Source organism: Pseudopipra pipra, chromosome 14 (genome assembly GCF_036250125.1).
Source record: "Pseudopipra pipra isolate bDixPip1 chromosome 14, bDixPip1.hap1, whole genome shotgun sequence".
Taxonomy (NCBI): domain Eukaryota; kingdom Metazoa; phylum Chordata; class Aves; order Passeriformes; family Pipridae; genus Pseudopipra; species Pseudopipra pipra.
This window is the reverse complement of record NC_087562.1, coordinates 2,886,006-2,907,230: the sequence shown is the minus strand read 5'-3', so window position 1 is coordinate 2,907,230 and position 21,225 is coordinate 2,886,006. Positions and strand designations below refer to the sequence as shown.

General features: G+C 57.6%; 2 protein-coding genes across 6 annotated transcripts; one reads left to right on the top strand and one right to left on the bottom strand.

Annotated features, from left to right (window-relative positions):
* The first annotated feature begins 346 nt into the window (after positions 1–346).
* Positions 347–11,227, top strand: ENKD1 (enkurin domain containing 1). 4 transcript variants are annotated; one of them, XM_064670872.1, is made up of 9 exons: positions 347–451; positions 3,068–3,179; positions 4,934–5,040; positions 5,339–5,563; positions 6,662–6,834; positions 8,541–8,699; positions 8,820–8,989; positions 9,819–9,955; positions 10,465–11,227. In XM_064670872.1, exons 3-9 carry the CDS (start codon positions 4,956–4,958, stop codon positions 10,623–10,625), a joined length of 1,110 nt encoding a protein of 369 aa, XP_064526942.1. In that variant the 5' UTR covers positions 347–451; positions 3,068–3,179; positions 4,934–4,955; the 3' UTR covers positions 10,626–11,227. The 4 variants fall into 4 exon arrangements, with proteins under 4 accessions (XP_064526942.1, XP_064526939.1, XP_064526941.1 ...); XM_064670869.1 differs by having other exon boundaries at positions 4,912–5,040; XM_064670871.1 differs by lacking the exon at positions 3,068–3,179 and having other exon boundaries at positions 370–451; positions 4,912–5,040.
* Positions 11,228–13,174: 1,947 nt separating this feature from the next.
* Positions 13,175–18,567, bottom strand: PARD6A (par-6 family cell polarity regulator alpha). Of its 2 annotated transcripts, none has more exons than XM_064670865.1 (3): positions 18,432–18,567; positions 16,931–17,153; positions 13,175–14,250 (listed from the first exon to the last, which is right to left on the bottom strand). In XM_064670865.1, exons 1-3 carry the CDS (start codon positions 18,492–18,494, stop codon positions 13,463–13,465), a joined length of 1,074 nt encoding a protein of 357 aa, XP_064526935.1. In that variant the 5' UTR covers positions 18,495–18,567; the 3' UTR covers positions 13,175–13,462. The 2 variants fall into 2 exon arrangements, with proteins under 2 accessions (XP_064526935.1, XP_064526936.1); XM_064670866.1 differs by having other exon boundaries at positions 13,175–14,247.
* Positions 18,568–21,225: the final 2,658 nt, after the last annotated feature.

Below are 21,225 nucleotides of genomic sequence, written 5' to 3'. Positions count from 1 at the left end.
CGGATGATCCCAGTGAAGGAAACACGGTGCCAAGACTCCTGGGTGAGCGAGAGACACGACCGCAGAATTGTGCGGAGGGCTGAAAGGGGCTTCTCCTGGGCTGGCTCCATCCTCCAGCTGCCCTGCACGGGCGGAGCGGCATGGTGGCCCCGGGAGCGCTCCTTTGGATGAGGCGAATCCCGGCCGTGAATCCCGGATTTCCCCGTGCCATCCCTGTTCGTCCAACGCGGCTGTTGTGCATTAGAGCCCGGGGCCGGCTCTGGGGGTCAGTGCCCTGCCGGCCCCTGCGGTGTCCCGCGGCCGACCGGGCTCAGCGGCGGGGCCGGGCCCGCCCCTCCCGGCGGAAGCGGCCGTTGCCGGGGAGAGCGGGGCCGGGCCGGGCCCTCGGTGCCGGCGGGCGGGCCCAGCCCAGCCCGGCCCGGCCGGGAGCGCTTCTCCGCGGCCTCCCTCGGTGAGTCCTCTCGGAGGTTGGGGGGGGCGCTCAGGGCGCTCCCGGGGCCGCCCGCCGGGGCTCGGGAGCGGCGGAGGCCGGGGAGGGCTGGAGCTGGAGCCGGGCCGGGGCAGGGACAGCGCCCGCGGGGAGAGGCGGGGGAAGCCCCGGCCGCCCTCGGCACCCCGGGGCTGCGCTGCTGGCAGCGCCCCCCGGCCCCTCTCCCCGGGGGCCAGGAAGGGTCCCCAGGGTGTCCCGTGTTGCTCAGCGGGTCCCGGCTCTCGGCACGGGTTGGTGCTGGTCCCGAGCCGGCCCGGCCGGAGGGGTCTGGGCTGCGGCACCAGCTCCAGGCTCCATCGCCCGACCCGCTGCTGTGCTGCACGTCGGGTCCCGTAATCGCAGCCCGGGGCTCGTCCCCGCGTCGGGGAGGAATCCCACGCGTCGAGGTGGGGCCGCGGTGTCGTCATCTGCCCTTGCTCCTCAGGGAGAGGACTGGGCTGCAGCCCTGCGATACCCACATCAGTCTCTGCCCGCCTTCCACCGCCGAGCACGTCCCTCGTTCACCTCCTGCTCCAGATGCTGCAGTTCACACGTCTGACTCCCTGGGCAGACTGTCCAGGCTGGCTTTGTTCCTAAAGTGCTGTCGGTGGATACCTCGCCAGCTCCCAGGAAACATGTTCAGCATGCAAACGACGGTGTCGCACTCAGCTGTACCTGCCCCTCTGTTTTCAGAGAGACAAAGAGAATATGGGTCTTTGAGACTGGCAGGTGGGGAAGAGCTGGTGAGACCTGGGGGAAACAGCATGGGGAATAGTATTAAAAGGAGAATATTAACCTCTCTCATTGCAGTCAGCAAGCTTAGGCAGGGACTGACACCACTTGGGTAGGTCTACAGCACATGGACCTCATTTCCTGACCTCTGATTCTGCAGGAGGAATGGTTGCAGATCCAGGTTTTGCCCTGTTTTGGTGCAGCCCTCAGGCGTGGAAGTTATCCTGATGTGACTTTCCATTTCAGCTAAAACTGTTGAGGAAGGAATCAAGCATGCAAGACCAGCTGCACGAAGATTAGCCCTTTGATTTGCTGCAGATGACTTGTTCTGCTTATCACAGCTTATCTCAGCCGTGGGATGATTTTTCCCATGCTTTTTGCAGAGATTGGCTCATGAAGGCAAGAAGCTGGGCTGGTGTCAGCTCTGTGTGTGGTAGCAGCTTCCTGGCCAGGGACACAGGAACAGCGAAAATGTTGTCTGTGAAGAAGAGGGAATGCTTCAAAGTCAGATGCAGTGGGTCCAAGGGTGTGAAATACATCTGCCCAAGCCTTGTCTGTTCCCATGTTTTGTAGTTTACTTTGATGCCAAAAACAAGCAACAAAAGGAAGCTGTGGTTCTTACAGGCTCTGAAAGGTCTCAGTTTGCCAAGGGGATAAGTAGCAATTTTACTGCTTGGTCAGCTGCAGCAAAGGGCACAAAGAGTCGAGTTAATGGTTACTAAACTTACAGGGACGCTGTGGGAGAGAGAGAGCTGGAGCCTGCACTGCTTGACTCCTAGGCCAGCATTAAACTGTGGTCCTGGGGGAGAAGTGAGCAGCCCTCCAGGCTCAGCCAGTGTGAGTGAGCAATGCTAAAGTTGTTGGGTTACCCTGTGCCTCCTGTGCAGGGCAGGGAACAGGGCTGGGGCAGCCCTGTGGCTGCTTCCCTGTGAGTGTACAGGCTGGCAGGGGGTAAGAACAGAGAGGAGCTGCACACATGTATCTGTGTACCTGGACTTAACCAGCCTGTTTTGCAGAGTCTGCCTGCATCTCACAGCCTGTGAGTGCACTAAATGGTGTTTTTCCGGTGGGAGCAGGTCAGGTACCGTATTGTTGATGTTTAGGTTTCTAACATGGTGATAAGAGAAGATGCTGTCCTGGGTGCAGACAGTGATCAGGTCATCCCCTGAGGGCTGACCCTGTTCCCTCTTACCTCTCCTCTGTGCTCACAAGCACATGCTCCTGCTGTGTTTCCCTGGCGCTTGATCCAGTGCTTCTCTGATCCTCATGTGCAGGGAAAAGCCAGACTGCTTTTGGATAGGAGGTTACACAGGTAGAGAACGAACCCAGCAAAAGAAATTACTTGTTTGATAGAGGAGTAGTGGGTGGAATTGGCTCAGTACAGGACTGTTGGTGCTGCAGACCAAGCAGGCAGGAATGGCAGCAGAGGAGCTCCACACATCCCCACTTGGCAGAAGTGAGCCATGAGGTTCTCTCACTTGTGTCCCCCAAGCAGGCCCATGGTCAGCAGGAGCAGAGCAGCAGCTTGGGAGTTCTGTACCAGTGGTTGGTAACAGGTTTGGCAGCTGCTTCCCAGGGCTGGGAGACTGGTACTGGGGGCCAGTGTCCCACATAGGGGCATTCACTATAGGTACCTAGATGGGCAAGATGCTTACTGTTGTAATGAGGTTGTCTGATCTTGCAAGATCCCAATCCAGAGGTGATGTGACTTGCAAATCAGGGAGTAGGTGTCATTTGCAAATTCCCTGCAGCAGGGCAGGGTGCAGTTGGGATGTGAAGGTATAAAACGAGCCTTCCATCCCCCGCCTCCCATCAACTTGCCTTTCCTCCTTCAACCCCCAGCAATAATTGTCTGCTCTGTTACAGGTCTTGATTTCAGCCTGTCATTTTGCGTGTAAATTACTGGGTTGGAACACGAGTTCAGATCAAGATCAGATGTGCATTTCAAGGCCAGTAGCTGTTCTGGAGTGATCTCATGGTGAATGCTTTTTTTTTCCCGTTTTTTTTTTTTTTTTTTTTCTAGAATGAGAGAGCCTGTTCTGGCTTAGTTGGATCCATTATCAAGGAGATTAAATAATACCAAGCCAGCGTCCTTTTATCTCCGGCTGAGAGTCTGTGCCTGCTTTTCAGAAATAGCTTTCCCAGAGCAGCTGGGTACAGGCTGCACATGCAATGCTGGTGTGCAGTAGTCAGCACTGCTTACATTGCCTCTGCTGCTGTGTCCAGGAGATGAATAACAGCGTTTTGCTAATGGGTCTCATGTCAACAGGGGTGATTTACCAAGGAAGACTGCAGTGCATTAGTTGCTATGACTCAGACTCACTCAGCCTTGTACTGATCGTTTATTGGTTTATAAATTAAACTGCAGATGCTGCGTCCCGTCAGTGCCGGCATGCCGAGGATCCTGAAAGGGGCTCTTCCCGGAGGGTTGTCTCAGAAACCTTCGAATGATGCCTCAGGAGTCAGGGCATGCAGGTTGTAGCCCCAGCTCTCACAGCAGTGACTCCAGACACGCTGCCCTGGTGCCTGTCGAAATCACGGTGTGACTCTGATGAGGCAGTGAGGCTCTTGTGGCACCTGCTGAGAGCTCACCAGCAGCCTGTGCCTGCTGGGGTGGCATCCTGCATCCTCGTGTTCTGAGCAGGGAGCAAGTCCCTCGGGTTTCTTGTAGGCACAAAAGTGCTATCCAGGGGATCTTGGTGAGCAGCACAGCTCCTGCCCCTTTCTGCTGGAAGGGTCTTTTCTCCTGCTATCATGGGAAGGGGAAATAGAACAGGGATCAGTGTGGGCCAGGGCAGGGACTAGCAGATCTGTGCTGCACTGAAAAGTACTTTGGAAAATTAGAGATATTTTTTTCTAAGCAGGTGACTGTTCTCCCCAAGACCTGAGAAACCAGCTGGGTTCTTCCCGATAAACCCAGTGTCTGCCCCTGCATGATCCTGCAGTGAAGTGTTTTATCTTGGTTCCTTTTAAGGTTCATTCCCAGCCTGCTCAGGGGTGGTGACAACACAGGTGTGTTCTCAGGGAGGATGCAGCCTGGTGGAGCAGGGGCTTCAGCTTCCTCTGGGCAGGCTGTGTTTGAACCACAGGAGCTGTTTAGAGGGAGCCCAAGGTGCAAGATAATTCAAATCTCAGGCCAAAACCTGTCAGATCATGGCCAGCTACCTTGTGTTTCCTGTTTACTGAAGACACACAGGGAGCTGATCTGAGAGCAGCTCAGCTCTTTGTGTGTTTGCATTAAATGTTTCTGTATGGGAGAACAGAGCCAGGAAGGATTTTTTGTTTTGAAGGTACTGATATTGCAGCAACCACGGACATTTCAGGTTCAGTGCTGGTAAAAATGCTGATTAGACCCACAGTAGGGATGGTGCTGCTGGACTCCTTGTTTCACCTGCATGAGGTCCACTTCAGGGTGGTTTCCTACTTGCAGGTAATCTCTGTAGCTGGGGGTGAGCTCTTTAACAAAGGTCAGAAGTTCCCCTCATTTCTATTTCTATTTCTATTTCTATTTCTATTTCTATTTCTATTTCTATTTCTATTTCTATTTCTATTTCTATTTCTATTTCTATTTCTATTTCTATTTATATTTATATTTATATTTATATTTATATTTATATTTATATTTATATTTATATTTATATTTATATTTATATTTATATTTAATGTAGCTTTTCAGTGGCTCAGTGGGCCCTGTTCATTTCTGTTCTCAGTGCTGGTTGGTTTCTGTGGCAGAGGCAGGGCAACGTGTGGCAGGATGTGTGAGGGGCCATCCAGGATTTCTGGCCCCATTCCTCCAGACCCTACGCTTTTTCCAGAGTATTACAAACGCCCCTTCTCAGGTGAGTCCTTGGTGCTTGCTACAGATGTGTGGGTTTGTGCTTTGGCACAACAGCTTGCATGTTTGATGTCCTTATCCTTTGGTGTCCTCGACAGTCTCCATTCACACCAGTGCAGGTGCTTCTGCTGCCTCATGGATGGTGATCCTAAAGGTGATCCTAAAGGGGATCTGTACAGCTGGTGGAAAAATGGGAAAGTAGAGGTGGAGAGGGGGTCTTCAGCATTGTTTGTGGACTGTGAGTGAAGAAAACTATGAGATGATCATTTCCTGAGAAGGGTCTCCTTTTTCTTTCTCTGTAGCTCAAGGGAGGCTGGAAGGAAATGCTCAGAAGCTGCATTTGACCTCTGGCCCCCTGGACCCAGTTCCCAACCCATACTCTGCTTTGGGCAGTGCCCGCCAGGCCCAGCCAAGCCCTCGCATTCGCCCCAGTGGAAAGGACTTCCTGGAGAAGGGGCGGAAGGGGACGCTCGGCCTCTTGCTGCAGCTCGAGGGGATCTCCCTTGGCGGGGGATTGCCGGTCAAGAGTGAGTACAGCCGAGCCACTGCTGGCCTGAGTTGCCTTTTGGGCCAGGGATGGAGCATCGGGGAATTGGGTGGATTCCTTGGATCTGCTGCGTTTGGCCTGGCAGTGGTGTCACCTGTGCTCGATAGGTGCTGTTATGGTCTCCGTGGCTCCAGCCTGGACCAGGTCTAGAACTGGAAGAGGGACTTCAGTCAAACTAATATATATGGATCAAATGAAACCTTCGTGTATAGAGGATGTTTAACATGGCAAATTCCTTGCTGGTGAAGCCAGGCAGGATTTGGGAAGAGTGTCTGTAGGTAGATACTGAGAACATCTTTGCGGAAGATGTTTCCCTCTCCAGGGATGTCACCCAGAGTACATTCAGAGGTCCAGGAAGGAGATAAGGCTGAGCTCTGGGTGTCATTTGGTTTGTTTCATGTGCTGGCATTGCCCCCAGCCTAGGGTCAGCATGGTGGATGCCAGCTGGTGACTGCCACAACTGCTGTGCCCATGCAGGAGGGAAGTGGACGAGGGTCTGGTTGTGTCAGCTGAGATCTTCCCTGTCCTGGGAAGCCCAAGAAAGGATCATTTTTTATTCAAAACAAAAAAACCCTCCACAATCCATAACCTCGGTGATGTCCATTTGAACGTGGGACAATGGCTGACCCTGAAACCAGGAACAGTGCAAGTTTACAGTTCTGCAGCTGCCATTAGCCAGCCCTCCCTACTTCATCACCATGGGATGCTGATTCCATGGGATGGGAGTTGGCCTTGCTCTTGGGAGTATCCTGGCACAGCTGGCACAGTCCAAACTGGGAGAAGTGGGCCACTGAGAACAAGGGAGGCTAGGAACACAAGCAGTGTGCACAGACCTGTGCTGATGCTCATCTGAGCACTTTGGGATCCTCTGGCAGAAGAATCAGTCCAGGAGTGTGCACCTAGCATGGGAGGGATGCAGAGATGATCTAGTCTGCAGGAGAGGGCAGAACTTGCAGGTTCTGTGGGCTGTTGGACCACCTTTGGAGACAGAGCTGTGGGCTCTGGTGCCAGTGCTCCAAGAGCCTGCATCCCTTGGCAGTGTCTGGGAGGTGAAGGTGTGTCTTCCCTTGCTGTGCAGGGAAAGAGCCCAAGGACTACGAGAAGGAAAATGTGAGGCGGATAAAAGAGATTCAGAAGAGGTGCAAAGAGAAGGAGCGAGCCCAAGAGCACAGCCAGCCCAAGCCTGTTAAAGCTCTGTGGAAATCCCAGAAATATGAAAACGTGGAGTCAAAGGTGAAGGCCAAACTGCAGGTTGGTACCTACGGAGCTCTTGAACTCTCCTGGCTTGGGATGTGGTTCAGCCATGAGGGACAGTGGGATGATGGAGACTGGGGAGTCACAGAACCGACAGGGTGTGGGGGCATCTCAGTGCTGAAGCACAAGGGGCAGACATGGCAGCAGAGTGAGAGCGTGTGGTCTGGGTCCAGAGAGTGAGTGCTGCAATAATAATAATCCCCCATCCTGTCTGGCCAAGCAGCCCCCCAGGCAGGGGAGGCAGAGAAGAGGGAAATCTCATCACACCAGTGTGGTGGGTTCCAGGTGGTTCCCTCTCCCAGCCGTATTCTCTGCCTAGGGATGCTCCCAGTGATACAGGGAGCTTGTGCAGACAGTGGCTGCAAGCTGAGCCTGAGCTCCTGCACAAGCTTTCCCCCAGTACTCCCTTGCTGAGTTGGAGTCTTCAAGTTCCTCCTTATCTCTGCATTGCTTTCCTTTCATCTGTGGCCAACTTTTGACGCTAAAATGATGTGTATCGACAGCAACTGCAAAAATTGGCAAGATCATTCCCAAACCAGTGGTCCCAAATGCTCTGTCCCTTCTTCCTGGTGTGCCACCAACCTCTCTGATGTCGGTGACCCCTCCACACATGGGAGCAAACCCACGTGTGCTTCAGGAACGAGAGCCTACGCTCTTTTGACGAATCTGAGGAAGATTGAGATCATTCCTTCCTTTGTTTTGGGGGGAGGGGGTGGTCTCTGCGCAGGCAGTTTCTGCGTGGTGCGTTACTTGTGCTCTGTGGATTCCTCCAGAGGGGTGACAGGCGGCCCTGGCGCTGACTCACTTAGCTTTAACTGTTGCTGTGGCACTCCTGGAGCTGAGGTGTTCCTTTTGAAGCATCTCTGTCCTCTGTGAAGCTACTGCTGCTCAGAGTTTAAGTTGATTCTGTTAGATCTTGAGGACTAATGCAGAGTTTCTTTTCTCTCATCTGTCCCTGAGGCTGTTGACTGTAGCAGCTGCCTTGGAAAGGGCTCTGGCAGTCCCAGTGCTCCCGGGGAGCGTGCTGTGCTCTGCTAGCATGCTCATAAAACCACAGCCTTACTCGACTTTGAGCCAGCCCTGCTAAGGAAAGGCACTTCTCATTAACTTACTGGAGAGATCCAGGTCTTCTGGCTCCTGTTGAAACAAGACTGATCATATTTGGAGCAGTGCTGAGGAACATCACATACCCTGCTCCTTACACCAAAACCACTGATGTGACTGACTGATCCCACCATCAGTCTGCAGCTCTGCCCAGCTAAAGGGGCCAGGCAAGAAGGAATCTGCCCTGAGGGGCTGCAGTTCAGCTGAGATTGCTCTGAGACTTTGGGTACCTGTAAAGATCTGGGGGCTGCCCTGTGTAGTTCCTGTCTCTTCCAAGAGCAGAGGCAGTGCCCTGGTTGCATTTATCACAAGGTCACCCCCTCGCAACAGTGCACGTTTCTGCAGATCTTCCTCTCTTAGCAATTCTTTACAAAGTTCTGTTTCCAGGGCTGGATTTGTTGCTTTGTTGGCCTTTGCTGGCTGACTACTGATTGCCTTCCCCCAAGAACTTCTGCCAAGTCATGGCAGAAAGCGTGTGCTGCCGTGTGCCTGCTGGAAACCTGTGGCTGAGCTCATGGTTGACGACCCAAAGTTGGTTGGATGGGTTTCTCTTTGCTCCAGTCTCTCTCCAATAGTGGATCTTTCCTTGCCTTCCCCAGGAGACCTCCCCACCTCCAAATCCTGAGGCTGTGAAATTCCTGAGAGCATATTCTCGCTGTGGCTCTGGGATCAAGCCCTGCAGACTGCTCTCCCCAAGGCCTGTCAGAGCCAAAAGAGCAGACACAGAGACTCCAGAAGCACAGGGTGCTGAAACCAAGGTGAGTGCCACACTAACTGCATCCATACCAGGGATTTCTGGCACCCATGCATCCCAGTGGTTTCCTGGTTGTGTGTGTGTGCCCAGAGGGCCCTTGATCCCTCGCTCTCTCTTCTTCCAGATCCAGGTGGAGGGCAGGGGCATCGACTTCATCAAGCACAATGCCTGCAATGCCAAGCGGGCCCCGCTGCGCCGCTCCCAGTCCCTGCAGGCACTGGCCGAGCTGCTGGAACAGAAGCACCGGGAGCAGGAGGAATACAACACCAAGCAGAAGGGCCATGTCCCCCAATAGTATGTATGACCCCCCTGTAACAGCCTTCACTGCATCCCCCAGCCTCTGCATAGAGAGGGGCTGGGGACAGAGGCACACTCACCGTGTGCAGCAGCGCCATTTACTGTGGCCTGGGGAATAAACACTGTCCCTCCTGCCTTCCTGACTTAACAAACATCACATGGCCAGTGCAACTGGGCTCAGGAGTTTTGTCTCCTCCTCCCTTGCTTGCCACTGTACAGTGATGCTGATGTGGGGGTGCTCTGTGTGCTCCTGCCCCTTCGTGAGCTTTGCTCCGCGTGACGCAGCTTCGGCATTAAAAGGTCTAGTTTTGGAGGGGCAGAGAGCTCACTCTGCCTCACAAGTGTTCACCCTGCCTTGGACCTGGAGTCTGAGGAACATCCAACTAGTGCTGTGCATTTGAGGGTTCTGTGTGGAAGGCTCTTCCTGGGTGCCCCTGTCCTGGGACTGACCACGGTGTCAGTCCTTCGGCTGTGCATCCTCAGTCATGAGCTGCTCTGTCCGACTTCATTCTGCCACTGGCCCACAGACAGTTTTGCGAGGACTCGGTGAGCCAGAAACGAGCAGCAGCATCCCTTGTCTCCAAGGAGCATGTGTTGGCCTGAGTGTGTCTCTTCCAGCAGCCCTTTGGTGCACGTGGAGTGTGTTTGCTCATGTGTGGGCTAAACCCGCCTGTATCCTCCACAGCGAGGGCGTGTGCCAGCACGTGGATCCCTTTGGTCCTCAGGCGTAGCGGGGTTTGAAGGTCATGATTCCTGCTCTCTGCCGGTGTCCCTGGGCTGCCCCTCCTGCCAGATGTGCCAACACCTGCTCTCCTTTGCCTTGCAGCCTGCTGGAGAGGAAGGAGCTGTGGCGCAAACAGATGGAGGAGCGGCTGCGGAACCTGCCAGATCCCGACACGCCGCCTGGTCACACCATGATGCCGGAGGACCAGCGGCTGGAGACCCTCGGCAACCTGAAGCAGAGTAAGAGGGAAAAAAAATGGGGATTCCAGCTGAGGAAAAACAAGCAATCCTAGCCAGGACTGCTTGGGGGGAAGAGAGTTGTGGGCCACAGATTCCTGCCACTTGAAGGGTTGCCTGGAATAAGGCGTGTGTAGGCAGGATGTGAGCTGTGTGTGTGGAAAGAGCAGTCAGTCTCCTGCAGCTTGGTGGGACCTGCAGGCTACAGGAGTGGCTCTCTGGAGCAGGCTTGTCCAGTGGACCTGATGTTAGGGTTACTATTACTCCTAAAATGTTGGAAAGATTTTAGTTGGAATGGACCCTCAGAGGTCTCTGGTCCAATCCTTGGTTCTTCAAAGCTGGAGCAGGTCCTTCAGGTCCTCATCCAGCTGAGCTTTGAATAGAAGGATTCTAGGTCCGTGTTCCAGTGCTGCCATCATTCTCATGGCTGGGGATGGGGTCATAGTGTCAGGAAAAGGATGGATTTATTTGTTCTTCAACTTACACTACTTGTCTTATTTCTCTTTTTACAGGCCAGGAGCAGCTGATAAAGGACTTGGTTCTGCTGCCAATGCGTGGAGACTCCCTCAAGATGCAGAACAGGCGGGTAGAGCTGGAGAGGAAGCTCTCCCAGATAGAAGAGGCAATCAAAATTTTTTCGAGGCCCAAGGTCTTCATCAAGCTGGACTCCTGAGCCAGTGGGGCCACTGTGCTGTGCTGCTCTGCATGAATATCCTTCCTTGCTGTGCAGGAATGGACATCACTTTAGGAGGGAAGGAGAGGAAGGCATGTTCCAGACCCTGGGCCATGCAGGTGCTGGTACAGTGTCCAATGTTCAACTGGCATGCTTTGCTCACCCTCCAGTGCTGTGTCTTGTCCACAGAAAAGGGAGGGAGATGACCTAATATACTCCTTGCTCAGTGGTCTGGAGAACAGTTGTCTCTGTGCTGCTTGACTTCTCACAGATCAGCTCTCTTCTCTGGATCCATGCCATCACCTTGCATTTTCCCATTTTTTCCCACTTCTAGATACTTGTAGGAGCTCTCCCATGCTGCTGCCTGTGGTGTTCCTTGCCACAGTTTTTCTCCTGAGCCTGGACCGTGGTCATGGCTCATCCTGAGCACCTGCAGGCTCAGCAGGTTGGGGACAGCTTGGGACAAGGAAGAGGCACAGAGCTTCATTGCTTTCTGCCTGGGGAAGGGCAGAGCTGGCGAGGCGATCTGGTGGGATGTCTGGAGAAGCCTTTGTTATCTTGGGGTAGGAGATACTCTAATAAATCATCATTTCCATCTCTCAGTGTTTGTGCAGCTCCCAGTAGGCCCAGCAGGGCCTGAGGGGTGGTGGTGGGCAGCAAAGACCTGCAGCACTGGCACAGTGCAGGCAGGGGATGAGCTGTGGGTTTCACAAGGCTGGGTGCTGGGACACAGTGGTGGACATGGAGTGGAGGATGTGCAGGACAGGGCTGGGCAGATGCCATCACAGAGGAGAGCTCGCTGCCTCCTTACCTTCAGGTGCCACACAGGGACCTGTGCAGACCTTTGCAGGCATCCTGCTGCATGAAGCAAAGGAAAATTTAAGAAGGGATTGTTTTAGAAGGCATTGTTTTAGAAGGGATTGCTGGAGGGTGCATCTGCTGCTCAGCAGAGGGGCAGTGCCACAGCTGGGACCCATGTCCCGCTGAATTAGGAGAATCTTCAAGGACAGGGTGGCCACCACCACCTTGCTGAGGCTCTATCCCCAGATGGTGCCACCCTGAGGTGATACACCCTTTTTCCCCTGAAGTCCCATCAAACTTTCCCTCGTTGGAGCTTATGTTGTTGCCCCATCTCTTTTGTTGTGTGGGGTGGAAATACTGCACATGGATCCCCAAGTAGCTGCCTTGTTACAGGGGTGGCTCCATCCTGGGCAGGATTTTGTGGGATGGGGATGTTGTGGAGCATTCCAGCCCTGCTGGTGCTCTGCAGTGCCCTGGGATGTCAGGGCTGGGCTGATGCTGCTGCCAAGGGCCAGGGAAACTTTTGGCACTCAAGGGCTGGAGGAGGTGAGATGCCAACCAGAAAATCACCCCACATGATCCTGGGGCTGCCTCAGGGCAAACACCACAGCCAGGCTGAGCCGGCTGGATGGGAGCAACCAGGGGCCATGGGCACAGCCCCGAGGCACCTCCCTGCCCAAAACAAGCCTGGGCTAACCAGCCCTGCTGTCAGCTCTGCTCTCAGGTCTGTCTGGGCCCGGCTGTGCACTGTGTGTCCTCAGCTCTCGCTGCTCTCCCTGCCTGCTCTCGGTGCTGATCCAACCTGTCTGCTCCTGTGTGGCTGCTGCAAGATTTTGGCTACAGCAACATAGGGAGCTGCATGTGGTTTGAGTTTTGAGAATCAGGAAAGCAAATGGGACACAGCCCTCCTTTCCTGCAGAGGTGACCGGCTCTGCTGCCAGCCAGGGTGTGCACCCAGCATCGCCCCAGGGGAGCCAGGCCAGGGCACCTGGCTCACTTCCCATGGGGTTTGCTCTGGGAGAGCCCTTGTGCCATGAAGGGTCTTGCTCCCCATGTTCTGCTGGGGCAAATGGGCTGGAAAGCACTGCCCTCAGATGCCCACTCCCTGCCAGACTGTGCCTGGGCTGCTTTGCTGGCAAACGTGGCTGGGGGCCCTGTCAGGTTGGGCCACAGTTGTTGGGGCTGAACGCTGATGCTGCAGGAGCTGGGGCAGGAGGGGGTGAAGGACTATGGGGATGGCCAGCCATGATCTGCCCAGGCCCATTCCCAGCCAGGACAGGAGGAGAAGCTGTCACTGTCACCACTGCAGGTCCAGCTGGTCCCAGCAGCACAGTGTTGCTCTGTCCCTTCCTACAGGCAGGAAGGTGCTAGTCCAGGGCTGAGCCGGGCCAATAGCAAAGCAAAGGCCAAAGCTACCATCAGCTTGGCCCTTTGGTGATGGAGAGGGACTGAGGTTGCTGGGAGCCCCAGGAGGGGCAGGTATGGCCCCCCCACCCCAAGCTTGGGGCTGGAGGAGGAGGACTGAGCTGTGCCACCCCCAGCAGTGTTTGCAGGGCTGAGCGACAGCCAGGGCACTGCTGCCAGGCCAGGTGTCTGGGCCTCACTGGGGCCACCCAGCACAGCAGCAAAGCCACAACGTGTGCCAAGGCCAAGGCTGCCACTCCCAGGCACTGCCACATGCACAGGGCTGGGGTCCCCACCTGCCGTCCCCTCCTCCCTGCGGTGACACGAACCAGGGACAGGCGTGGTGCTTTCTAGAAAAGGTTTTACTGTCCATTGCAATATATTAATTGATGATGCATATTTCGAGAAAACAATTAAAAATCCCTGCTTGCTTGGAAGGGGGAGCAAGGGGGCTCGGAGGGGCAGTGCCTGGCACGAGCAGGCACTGCAGCGGGGCTCGCAGGGATGCAGGTGGTGGGAGAGGGCAGTGGGCAGCCCCGCTCCACACCGGCCGTGTCATCACCCTGGTGTCCACATCCAGCCGGGATGAGCAGAAGCCCAGCCGGCTGCCGAGTGGCACGGGGACCCCACGGCTATAGGGTGAGGAGGGTGCCGTCCTCCCGCCCGCTGCCCCGGCCGGGGCTGCCGTCGTGGCTGCCCAGGGACTGCAGGGAGCCCCGCGAGCTGTGGGGGGACAGGCTGCGCTGGAGGGGTCCGTCCGCGGGGCCCCCGTTGGGGCAGCCCCCGGGGATGTAGTGGGAGGCGCTGTCGCTCTCGATGACCAGGTCGCCCTCCTCGTCGCTCTCGGCCGTGCTGTAGTTGCTCAGGTACTGCGAGGCCGGGCTGGGGGTCTGCTGGCTGGGGGTGCTGTCCGTGGACATGCCGGAGCTGCCCGAGGCCTTGCTGCTGCGGATGACGTTGTTGCGCTGGTTGGCCGGCTTGACAGTGATGATGAGGTTGTGGCTGTTGGCCACCATCATGTCCGTCACTTGGTCCAGGGACTTGCCGGCTACGTCGATGCCGTTCACCTCCAGGATCTCGTCGCTCACCGCCAGCAGCCCCGTGCTCTCGGCCAGGCCGCCCTTCACCAGGCGGGAGATGAAGATGCCGGGCACCTTCTCGACGCCCTGCGGGGCCACGCGCACGCTGACGCCGTCGCGGATGTAGAAGCCCAGTGGCTTGTCGGAGCCGTGCTTGTGGAGCCGCACGCGGCGGTGGGTCTCGGGCAGGATGTCCACGTCGATGATGGAGGAGATCTGGCGGAAGTCCTGGGGCATCCCGATGAGGAGGTGAGGCTTGGCCCGGTAGTGCGCAGGGCGCAGCAGCCCCTTCTTCTTCCGCTGCAGGGAGTTGGAGGCGAAGACACTGGCATCAGACTCTGCTGTAGGGAGCAAGGGAGGACACAGGTCAGACACTGCAGCCACCTGGGGATGTGACCGTGTGCCCTTGGCCTCAGGTGTTGGGGGAGCTGGCAGCAGAAGGGCTCCGCTCACAGGTCTCACCGGCTTTTCCTCCCTAGAGCATCACCCTGGCTTTCCCTGCAGCCTGTCTCCGCTGGGGCCCATCTCCTGGGATTACCCATCATACACAGGCCAGGATTAGTGGGATCGAGGCAGTGATTCAGCCTTAATCACACTTTAAGCCAAACTCTGCAGTTTAACACTAGAGCTGCCAGCCCTGATGGCCTGGGAGCTGCAGCCATGCCCCAGTTTGGGTTTGGGGAGAGGGGACCCCCCCATACGAGGAGTGCTGCAGTGGCAGCAAACTCTCTGAGAGCGAGTCCAACCCTGGGAGCCACCACCAGAGTCCCCAGGCCTCACTACAACAGGGCCATCACTGGCATGGGCTGGGGATGGCTGCCACCATGTGCTATAGAACCCTGCCATCCCCAAGGTCAGAGACTTCCCAGCTCCCGGAGATCCATCCCAGGGCTGCAGCATCCCCAGGGCCACTGAACATCCCAGACTGTGATTTATGCCAGTGTCTCTTATGCACCTTCATACAGGGTTTGACGCTCCTCCTGGACCCTGCCCTGGGGCTGCTCTGAGGGGCCCAGCTCCAACACATCCTCCTTGGCTCCATCCACCGAGAGCTGGGGAGCATCCCCTCGTTCCCCTCTGGTTTCTCCCCATCCCTTTCCATGTGGGAGTCCAGATCTGGACGCTGCATGGTCAGCACATTCCCCACAGTGCCCCGCACCAGCATCCAGACCCCACTCCAGCCTCAGGAGTGCTGGGGATGTCCCCAAGCCCAGGGGACATGGGATTTCTCCCTAGTCAAGCCAGCCTGCCAGGGCTCCTGGCTTATATATATCTTCCTGCACACACAGCCTGGCATATTTTTAGCTCAGGGAAGGGCGGCGGAGGCTTTCCCACAGCTATTTCAGCACACGAGCTCCTCTCCAAGGGGCACAGAGTGGCTGGGCCAGGCAGGTCCAGCACGCCAAGGATGAGCCTGCTGGTGGCCCTGGCAATATCCCAGGCTCTCCCCTGCCCTTTCCATGAGCCTTGGCCCAGCCAAGGAGGACCAGTGCCACTGTCCCAGCCAGGATGGCTTCACCCAGTGGGGTGATGGCTCAGAGGGGAACCCAACCTTTGCTTTTTGCCCTCTTGCTGCAGGACTGGCTGCTGCAGAGCCCACTGATGGGTGCACACCTACCTACACAGGTGTGCACAGCTCCCCGTGCCCGGCACTGTGAGAGGCTCTGCAGCCACATTCCTCAGCAACCCGGACCGGTTCAACGACAGCCCAGCCTTGGGATGACCTGGATCCATTTTAAATCAGCTGTGACTCACCCAGGGCTTGCTCCTGGCCTCTCTGCACACCTCCCCGTGGTGCTGCTGGCCCCTTGGCCCCTCTCCCACAGGCACAGCCAGCTGTTGGGGCTTGCTGGTGTTGCCTCTTTGCCCTCCTTATCACACTGCCCACAGTGCCAGGGCTGTGGCTCCTGCCCTCCACACTGTGCCATCTTGGCATGGTCAGTCACAGGCTTTTTCCAGCAGCAGACAAGGTGGCTCTGGGAGCAGGAGCAATGCTCCCACAGCAGCCCTGGCACACCCACCCCTGCTCCAGCTCTCTGTGCCACAGCCTGGATCCAAGCATTGCTCCAGGAACAGGATGGTTCGGCACTGGCAGTGACAGCCCCTGAGCACAACGTGGGCTCCAGCAGCCTGGATTGCTGCTGCTGGCCCCACACTGTGTGGCCACAGAGAAAATGCATGTCCAGGGCATCCCACGGCACCCTGATGCAAAAGCCCAGAAAAAATGGCACACAAGCCAAGGCTGGCCGTTGGCATCACCCCTCACCCACAGACTTCGTACCACTGAGCTGGAAACATGGAATTGCTCTGGATGCTGTGCCAGAGCGGGAAAACTGGGGCTCTGGGTCAGGTTCTGGCTCTGCACTGCTGACTGATGATGCTACTAAAGAGAAAACTCTGGTGCTACTAAACCAAGTGGAAGGGGACGGGCTCGTTTCCCCTGTGAAGAGAAGTACCCAGAGTGTTTGTCACTGCGAGATTTCCATCCTCGACAGGACACTGCTATCAGGGCAATTCCATGCACCTGTGCGAGTAAGTGGCTCTCTGGAAATATGCCACTAAGGTCAGGGCAAGCCCGTGGGCTGCCAGGGAGGCAGCAAGTCTCTTCCCGATGCCTAAAATTCAGCGGACCCTGAGAGCTCTGCCAAAATGATGGCTGTTGCCTCCTCAGGGCGGGGAACTGGATGGGGCTCCCAGCATAGCGCTCATAGAAATAACACGGGTGTTATCAGGGAGCCCACGCAATCTTGGCTGGAAACCATGACTTCAAAGGGGTGAATTGCAAGGATCTGCCTCTGCTCACCGGTTCGCACGGGGCCGGGCTGGGGCGGGTGCCCCTCGGCTGCCAGGGAGAGCCCACGTGGGTGCCACAGCCCTGGCAGGGCTCTGAGAGCCTCCCAGTGCCACCATCTCCGCACCCATCCACCAAAGCAGTGGCTGGAAGGTATGATGCCACGGGACGTGGCTCATCTCTCCTGATGGGCAGAACGGATCCAGCGCCCTTCTCCACATCCCACTTACCCTTCTTCTGGATGATGACCCTGAGGAGGGGGTTGGCAGAGGACAGGGCTTTGTGATAGTTGTCATCGTTGTTGATGGGCAGGAGGTCTCCATGGATGTCTGTGTAGCCCAGGAGCACATCCACTCGTGGGATCTGGTGCACCGTCTGCAGCAGCCGGTAAAAGTCCTGGAAGTTGCCCGCGCCGGAGCGTTTCATGGCGAAGCGGCGGAATTCAGCATCAAACTGTGGAGGAGGAGGAGGAAGAGGAGGACGAGGGTGAGGCTGGACAGGGTTGGCTCTGGCCGGCAGGACTGATGAAGGCAGGGCACCACATAGAGCTGCCCCAGGGCAGGCAGAGCCAGGCACTGCCGGCTCCAGAGCCCAGCAGCACCAAGGCAGCAGCACCAGCCGGGCAGAGCTCGTCCCAAAAACAAAGTAAAAGGAGCGAAGGCGTTTTCCTGCCCAAACATCCAAGTGACAGGGCAAGAGAGGTGCCCCCAAGGCAGAGGAAGGACCCTCCGGCCGCACCACCAGCCATGGCAGGCTCTGTGCTGCCGGGAGGCCCTTCCCTGCGACACGGGCACTGCCGGAGCACCTGGTGAGCAACAGCGTTAATTAAAGCCTCCTTCTGTCACGACGAGGGGGAAGCCAATTAAGAACAGGCTGAGGAACGCTGCGGGGATGGCGCTGCCCGTGGGGGTCACACCCCGGCTGTTGGGGCAGGCGGCGGCCCCCATGCCCTGGGAAGAAGGGCACACTGCACCTCGACAGGGGTCCCGGGCAGGCAAGGGCACAGCTGGGCAAGTGCACAGCTGGATAAGGGTGCAGAAATGGAGTGTGAACATCTGGGTAAGCACGGGGATGGTGGGGGGGCACAGGTGATGCATATCTGGGTGAGGGCACGCATCTGGGCAAGGGTGTGCCGGGTGAGCGCACATCTGGATGAGCAGACACGTCTGCGGGAGACCACATCTGGGCGAGCGCACAGCCATGCAGGTGTGCACATCTGAACGCACAGCAGGGGCTCGCCCCTTGCTGGGGGTGCCCAGCTGTGTGATGGCATAGCCGGGGGGTGTGCACGCCTCGGCGAGCGCGCACATCTGGGCGAGAGCACATCTGGGCAAGGTGTGTCCCCGGGGTGACCGCGCACCCAGCGCACCCGCACCGGCGGGGCCACCCCGCACACGGGAGCTGCAGGTGCGGTTCACAGAGAGCGCATCTGGCGGGCGCTCCTCCGCGGCGCTCCCACGGCCGCGCCGAGCGATCCCGCGGCCCCGCAGAGCGCACGGTGGCGGGACGCCGCGCCCGCCGGGCCGGGCCGGGCTCGGGGAGGCTCCGTGCAGCGCCGCCGCAGCGCAGCGGAGCGGAGCGCCCGCACGGCCTGGCTGCCGCGCCGCTCCCCGGTGCGCGGTGCCCGCCCCACGTGTGCCGCCCGGCGCGGGGGCGACGGCGCCCGGTGGCGACCCGGCGGAACCGGCACCGACATCGGCATCACCGGCGCCGTGCCCGGCGGGCGCTTACCTTGCTCTTGACCTCGATGACGGGCTCGGCGGAGCGCGCGGGCGTGCGGTGGTGCTTGGCCATGGTGCGGGCCGGGCCGGGCCGCGGGGCCGCGCCGCCACCGCCGCTCCCGCGGCCACGGGGGATTTTCACCGGCCATGACGTCACCGGCGGGCCGGCCGGGCCCCGCCGCGCCATTGGCCGGGGCCGCGCGGGGGGCGTGGCCCGAGGGCTCCTGACAACGTCGCCGTGGTAACGGGGGCGGGAGCGGGCGGGCGGCAGGACCCCCGTCCCTGTCCCCAGCCCCGTCCTGTCCCCAGCCCCGTCCTGTCCCCAGCCCCGTCCCTGTCCCCAGCCACATCCTCGGCCCCATCCCCGACACCCCGGCCCCGCCCGGCCTGGGCACTGCTCCGCTTGCCAGCGGGACGACGCCGCGCTGGGAACCGCGCCGGTAATCCTAGGCGTCCCATCGCTATCAAGAACCTCATTAGCGGCAAAGTGAAGCCAACAGCATGTCCAGCACCCCCACTGCATCCCCACGAGTGTCACCGGTGGAAGCCTTGGCCCCGCCTGGGGATATCCAGGTGTTTCCCCACGCTGGTGGAGGGCCCTGCCTCTCCCACCGACCCAGCACTGCTGCTCCCTGTGCCACCGTTTTGGTGGCCTTTGGCAGAGGCACCTCTGGTAGCAGAGGACAGTTTCCAGCTGTGCCCTTCATTTCCCACCTGCTGGTTAAAGATGCCCTCCAGTTTTCCTCCCCTGTCTGGCAGGAGAGTTTTGTGCCGCCCTGGAGCAGCACAGGCCAGGGAAGGTTCACTGTTTTGGGGATGAGTTGCTCTACTGAGTGGTGGAACAGCCGAGTCAGAGGACGAGAAATGCTCGAGTTCACCGGGTGTGCGGCAAAGCCTCGCTGTGCCCATCCCAGCACCAGGCTGCCAGGACATGTAGCCAGAGCACATCTCAGTGCTGCTGGGCTGTGTCCACAGGTACCCTCAGGATGTGGCTCCAGCAGAACTGTCCCTGCTCAGGCACCGAAACATCCAGGGACAGGCAGGCAGCCCCTTCCCTGCAGACCCCACGGCGGAGCTGGAGCGCACTGAGAGCTGCTGGCACCGGGGCCACCAGCACTGATCCAGACCAAAGTCTTGTTCATGGGCTCCGAGGAATCTTGGAGCCAAAGGGGCCATGACAGAAGCACCATGAAATGTTTTTTAAAGCCAGACACCTAATGAGCACAGGACTTCCAACAGAATGAAATAATTGAACTGAGTCCAAAGAATCAGCCTGGCTTGTCTGGATCACACCCCCCTTTGACCCTCGCTCTATCCCAGCCCACAGAGCAACCTTTGGATGGCACAAAATTGCATCAGACCCCAGCTTTTAAACAGAGTAATTGTGCTGAGGTCAGAGAGATAATCCTGATTTACAACGGAGTTAATATTTACGCAGGCACTGGTGACAAAAGAAGCTTGCAGCTCTTCATCTCCAATTTTGGTAAATCAGGGTTAATTGTTCAGCAGGACCGTGGGGTGACGTGCTGGTCACACCTTCTGTTTTGTGGCATGGCTCCAAATCTGCTGCCACAGAGGGAGTTAAGCTAAGCAGACAGTATCAGGGCAGGCATTTGTTTTGCTTCAGTCCTAGGAGCTCTGAATCAGTCTCTGGAACTGGAGCATGTGGTACCAAATGTCCAGACGTGCCCACTGACTCCAAATCCACCAGTTCTTGGCTGCTCTGGGTGAGGGCAGTGAGGGCCTGACTCTCCAGGGGGCTTAGCACCCCCAGGCTTGGAGTGGGGCTGCAGAGGTTTAGCACTCAGGTAGGTGGTTCCTCCAGCCCCTGCTCCAAGCCAGGTCAGCACTGAGTTCAGGTAAGTTTGTCCAGCACATTCCTATGAATGGGCAGTTTTCCCAGCAATGGCTCGGGCAGGGGATGGGCAGTGGGCAGCTCAGGTGAGCTCTGCCCCTCCTGCCTGCGACAGGGGGGAGAAACACAGGAACCTGAGCTCGTGGCAGATTGGCTGTGGCTACAGTGGCTCACCTGGTCCATTGGCCAGCAACTGCACAGGGAGTCCCAGCAAAACACACACTCAGAGCCTGAGATCCTGGTTTTACTCTGACATCTCCACAGCCTTACCCTGTCCCTGCCATCCACAGGAGCCCTCTGGGCACTCCAAGCAAAGGCTACAACCAAGTGAGCAGAAAAGTCACCTTGATGCTATTGGGGGACATTGTCAAGGGTGGCCCTGGACACTGCGTTTGCCTTTCTTTCCCTCTTCCATTGCCATTAGGACCTGGGGGTCAGGATTCATAGCCTGTGCCAAAGGAGCAAGAGGAGCACAGAGAGGGCAGAGCAGGCAGGAGCACAGCCTCAGTGCTGCCTGTGGGATGTAACAGAGGAATGGGCTCCGATGGCGTTGTCCACCCTCACAAGGATGTGTCCTGGCAGCCGTGGAGGGTTCGTCGGACGAGACTCAGGCTCAGCTCATTTCTTTATGATTTTGCTTTGTCGGCGGCAGTGCCCCGTGGCTCAGCTCTTCCCCGGGATGATGATGCACCCCCGTGTCTTCTCTGGCTGCAAAACCCGGTGCTGGCTGCGGACTCATCCGTGCCTTCGGGCAACAGGTCTGGCTGCCAAGGAACAGTGAGCAGCTCCCGAAACACGCAGAGTAAATAAATACCTGGTGCCGAGAGATAAAACTGCTTCTTGCATCCCTACGGTTTGGTTTCAAAGGACCCGAAAACCCCCTCCTGGTGCACCGGGATCATTACCACTGTTTTTCCCGATGCTTGGTCGCATCTCAAAGGAAGATGGG